Source organism: Sinocyclocheilus anshuiensis, unplaced genomic scaffold, assembly GCF_001515605.1.
Source record: "Sinocyclocheilus anshuiensis isolate Anshui unplaced genomic scaffold, SAMN03320099.WGS_v1.1 scaffold815, whole genome shotgun sequence".
NCBI classification, from domain to species: domain Eukaryota; kingdom Metazoa; phylum Chordata; class Actinopteri; order Cypriniformes; family Cyprinidae; genus Sinocyclocheilus; species Sinocyclocheilus anshuiensis.
In genome coordinates, this window is record NW_015549621.1 from 563,098 (window position 1) to 568,712 (window position 5,615).

Sequence of the window (5,615 nt, forward strand, 5' to 3'; positions counted from 1 at the left end):
AGCAAATCAGCATATTAAAATGATTTCTGATGGATCATGTGACACTGAAGACTGGAGTAATGACTGCTGACAATTCAGATTTGCAATCACAGGAGTAAATTATATTTCAAAAAATTTTCAATATTTATTTTCAAAGGTTATTCTGAATTGTAATTTTTTCACAAAAATGATTGTTTTTACTGTTTTATCAAATAAATGCATCCTTAGTGAGAATAAGATATTTCAAAGCGAGATAATTTTTTTAATTAAACCCAAACTTTGGAATGGCAGCATACGAACCAAAATAATTTTCTCTTCTAATTTTTTCTGTAAAGTGGCATTCGAATAATGTGTACTGTAAAAAGTGCTGTACAAATAAAATTTAAACATGCTCATTTCGGAGATGCGGATTCAAGTCAACTGTCATGTTCCCAACCCATTAGATCTTTCGCCAAGGATTGCCTGTCCAATCTATGAGGTCTCTGTGAACACAAATACAGGCATAAAACAAAACAGAAAATCCATCCTCGGTTTGTTTAGTGTAAACGGTGACCTACACATTTATTTTCTCTCTTCCAACAATCATATTTACAATGTACAGGCTGTTTGTGATTAGTGTCAGTTCACAGACAATCCCTCATAAATTCTTTATACACTTCCATTTCACTTCATTGTTTTGTTTTTTAATTAATGTAATCCCATTATTTCTAAAGGTCCCCTCTACATGAATTGAGACGTTTTATGAAGTTTTCTGTTAATTCAATCATCCCTTATCAAACAAGTTCAGCCTCCAGCAGTGCAGTGTGTACGTGCATTACCTCAGTGTTGGAGTAGTACGTGTTCCAAGAGGAGCGGAGACTCTCCTGACCACCAATATCCCACATCAGAAAGTGGGTTTTCTTCACCACTATTTCCTCCACATTGCTGCCAATTGTAGGAGACGTGTGCACCACCTCATTCATTAAACTGCACAACAAAACGGGTTCAGATGAAACAAACTACACTGATGCAGTCTTTCACATTAATTACCACACTGAAACCTCCTTTACCCATCAGTACAGTGTCTCCATCTATTGTTTTACTTTGCTGAATAAATACCACGCATGATATTGCACAATGAATAGATTGTAATGTTTAGTGTGTATTGTATGTTCAGGCAATTGTCTTATGTCCTAAAGCAGTAACTAGATAGGTGTGCAGGTGTGTGGCAATAAAGAGACTATTCTATTCAATTGTATGAATCAGACTCTTTACTAATTAAAATAAATAAAAATAAAAAGAGCAATAAAGTCAAACAAAATATAAAAAGATAACAAAATATACATTACTCACAACTGATAAAGTATAGTGGTTTTCCCAGCGTTGTCCAGCCCCACAATAATCACCTTGTGTTCTACATAACAGAAATAAAAATACATATTACTGATTATGAGAATGGTCAAACCCATAATACACAATCAAACATCAAATGAAAAGCAAACAATTCTTCTCAGTAAACAAGGATAGAATATATGTGAATGCCAATAAAACATAAAAATAATGGAATCCATTATTTACATGAAATACACAGAGACAATTTTAAGCCTCAGCTATAATGTTAACGTTGGGTCATCTCATTAGCTCGCTGTGCTCTTTCCTTTCATTCAGAGCTAGTTTGCTTCTGTTGGCCTCTCAGTTCTATTAACTGGAAGATAATTGGTCCAACAATCCCATAGAAATGCACAGCTCTGCCACACAAGATGCACGCTTGCATAACAGAGGAAGATGCGATTAGATCAACTAATAGTGATCCATCCTTTATCAGAGCAATGTGACGAAATTCTGACAGCCTGTGTGTATGTAAGAGAGAAAAGTGAGTGTGTTTGGATTTTTTCCCACCTTTGAACTCCAATGTGAACTACAGGAAGCAGGACTGGATAACTCATGTCATCTCAAACAGCTCCACAAAGACACAGAATATTTCACAGCTATTACTTCCTCAATGACTGACCCCTATTTTACTTCTGTATGCCTCCAGCAAAAATGTCACAGGACAAAGTGAAGCCATAAAGAGTCACGGTTTCTCAAGACTACAGTTAACGCCACCCACAGATTTGGTGGAACTTTTCAAAAACAAATTTAGCATGGCTCTAATTTAAGACTACTACAGCTACTGCTCAAAGCTTTAGCTAAAGGACAAAAGCTATGCACATGATTTGCGTAATGATTTACAGGACCAATAGGTGTTAACACTATATTTAACTCATTTAATAAATTCTTAAACTAGACTGCAGACTATTTACAATATATTGCAATAATTTCCATTTTGTAAATGACTGCAGGAACATTTCTGTATTAGAGAGTAACACTCAGTGTAATGAAGTGACTGGTCCTCTTCAGGACAGTAATCCAAGGAATTAGGAAAGAGAATGAGATTACAAATCCAACAGCAACCCTCTACATTGCGAGTAAATCACTCGCATATGCGACTAAATCTTACTCTGGGCGACTAAATAATATCTAACATTAGCCATTGGCTAATAATAGGGCTGCACGATTAATCACATGCGATATTTAACGCTACGCTCAATGGATCATGTCATGTACTCAATGGCTGCGCAGTATGTAGCACGCAGCGCACCGGTTTTTGACGTACCGTAAATTAGTGTGAAGGCACACGACTCGCCGTCGCTTTACTGATAGCGCTGTGTACCCAAAAGTGAGCAAATCCTGACAAAATCGGCAAAAACCTCAATTTATGGATGTCCTCATTTGTAAAACTGTTATAAAAATAAAGTAAACAAAGTTTTTTTTTACTTTTGAAATTGTAAAAACGCAGAAAGTTTTCTGTGAGGGGTAGGGTTAGGGGTGGGTTTAGGTTAAAAAGTGTATAACTATCTGTATATAAAAACAATCTAAGTCTATGTAATGTCCCCATTTAGATAGCTAAGTAAACGCACGTGTGTGTGTGTGTAAAATAGTATATCAGTCTGGCGAGTAAACCAAAAAAATGTGCTAGCCAATGGCGATTATATTGCCAAGGTGTGCGTAGAGGGTTGAACAGGCAGAATTCCTTCTATGTCTAGAAAAGTAGACCAAAGAGTTATGCTACTTTCTCCTGGGAGCTCCTTTTGGACCTACTCGGCAACTAGCCCAGAGGACTGGCTAGCTCATTTGTAATGAATGCATCTAGCACTCACAAGAAAAACATAATTCAACAACAAATAAAATGTATAACCTTGTAGGAATGCAAACAGTTTGGTGTCAGAAATGACTGAAAGTGCACGCAAGACGCAATATCAAAAATGTCCATTCCAGTGCTAAAGGATCATCTGTCCGACATTACAACAATCTGGATCTGGTTAGAAATATAATGGGAGAAAACTGATAAAAAAAATAAATAAATAAAAAATAACCAGGAAATACCATTCTGTTGTTTGCACACTTTGTCAATGCTCAACTTCTCAATTATAGAAAAATATTCAGAAAATATGCATTCAGGTTAAAATGCAGTTAGAAGAGCAACTTTCAGACACAATCTAGTGTGCTAAAGTTAAAAACTCTGCAGTTTTGTCTGGGCACAGGTTGAACTGACTGCTGAAACTAGCAAACAATGGAGAGGAAAACAGTTTCCTCGTGCTTTTGTTTGCCAGGTGGTCATGGCGTCTGTTTCTCTACACAAAAGCATTTTCAATTCAAATCAGTTTCTTTTATTGTCATTGCACAAGTTGAAGCTGATATCTGGCCCCTCTGTCCTCTAGACCTACATCATGAGAGACATCTGTCACAGCAGCAGTGAAGACATATATGTTATATAACAAACCCTATGAGTACAAATCAGATCCGAACAAATTAAACAAGAACACATGTAAGAGCTAGGAGCTGGAGAATAGTTGGAGTTTTATCATAGGCCAGTTGTAGGTAGCAAAATTCACGTTAGGGCAAGACACAACAGGCAAAACCATCGTTTTTTTTCATACACTGGTCAATTTTCAGATGTTGGGCTATTTTGCTTCCATAGCAAACAAGTGGAAAGTAACAATCTATATTTTGCAGACGGTTTTATACATTGTTTCTTTTCTAGCTGTTCACAGTTTTTTCCTGATTTATGGAGTGATAAAAAGGGATATTCATAATGCCCCGAAATGTATATTTAATTAGAAAATTATTATTTTAGAAAACATGTAATACAAAAAAAATCTTAATGTATGAATCAAATGATGAATCAAGTGGCGGAAGTATGGTGGTTTGTTAGTTAACTTTTTTTTTTTTTACTCCATTCACCTTGCCTTAAAACCTAGTTAGCTGCCAAACATAACAGTATTTTGGGCACCATAGTGGCATGGTATATTCAGTATTCATTCAGTGCCATGGTGCTTATCAAAGTACCTGATAGCATCACAGCTGTACTTTTGGAGGAAAAATTGATAGGATCTGAGCCAGACTTTTTTTTTTATATAAAGCCTTTGTCTTGGCTTGGTTACTACCTACAATCTCCAGAAATCACTTAATTCAAGAAGTGGACGATACTCAGATTGCAGATCATTTAGAAGACATTTTAAATGACCCATCTGTTACCTTTACCACTAAACGATCATCTCATGTGTTAGATCTACCGGGAGAAGGTAACGGACCAGCAAACCGACTAACAAACCGTTACAATTACGAGGTGAAAACATGATCTGCTCTGGTTTTAAATATAGCGAGAATAAAAAAAATAAAGCGAGACTGTGGTTTTCATAGGTTAACATTAGCTCGACGCAGCGGATTTAAACGAGCTCACTAGCATCTATGTTAGCTCAGCTCCGCTGGATATCAGACCGAGGCGGACAAGAGTCAAAAACACTCACTACCAAACAGCCAGAACACAAGCTCTTACCTTGATTACAAAAGAAACTCCATAGTTTGGCGAAAATTAGACCCATTTCTCCTGGTGGGTGAGAGACCGTGTCCAGTGAGGCTGAGTTTAGCGGAGAGGCCTACAGCAGCTGTCCGTGAAGCCGTTATTTCTTCATAAACCCCATGAGGCTACGGTAACACAGCACATGCCTCCGTCTGTCCGTGTGTGTGTCCACGGTGTGTTCACGCACAGGTAAGCAGCTCCAGAGCACCTCTTCTTCTCTTGTGTGATCAGATCAAGTGTGCGACAGATGCGAGCGCGGCTGATACATCTCTCTCCAAACACAAGCCTCTTTACTTCCCAGATCGCTCTGACCTCATCCACATTTTCCTCATGGACAAAAAACACACATCCGCTCCCTTTGTCTGGCTACACGCGTGTAAATGCTCGGGAAGAGCTCAAGGGAGTAAACTTGAGGCACACAGAGCTCGCAGCGGCGCTGCTCCTGGATAAATAGCAAGAGCTCACGCTCTCTTGTGGTCACACCGTAGACTGTAAGGGTCTCACATACACACACACACACACACACACACACACACACACACACACACACCACCCCCCATCAGTGTCAGGTTACACGTGTGAGGATCATGGCGTGATATATCCAGTCCACAAGTGTTAAATCCATACAACGTGTTAGAAAGTTTATATTTAAAAAAATTAATCTTAAAATTCACCCAGATAGCATTTTTTTTAGGTATATGGCCCAGATGATAGCACACAACTGAGAGCCATATGTGGCTTGGCTATGGCACAC

General features: G+C 38.1%; 1 protein-coding gene across 1 annotated transcript in view; it reads right to left on the minus strand.

The window, feature by feature from the left end:
- LOC107659454 (ADP-ribosylation factor-like protein 5B) overlaps positions 1 to 5,336 on the minus strand; it is a 13,434-nt gene extending 8,098 nt beyond the window's left edge. The window contains exons 1-3 of the mRNA XM_016448403.1: positions 4,838 to 5,336; positions 1,312 to 1,372; positions 798 to 945 (exon numbers count right to left, since the gene is read on the minus strand). Coding sequence (XP_016303889.1) covers positions 798 to 945; positions 1,312 to 1,372; positions 4,838 to 4,883 — 255 coding nt within the window. The 5' untranslated portion in view covers positions 4,884 to 5,336. The remainder of the gene's footprint in view (positions 1 to 797; positions 946 to 1,311; positions 1,373 to 4,837) is intronic.
- Positions 5,337 to 5,615: the final 279 nt, after the last annotated feature.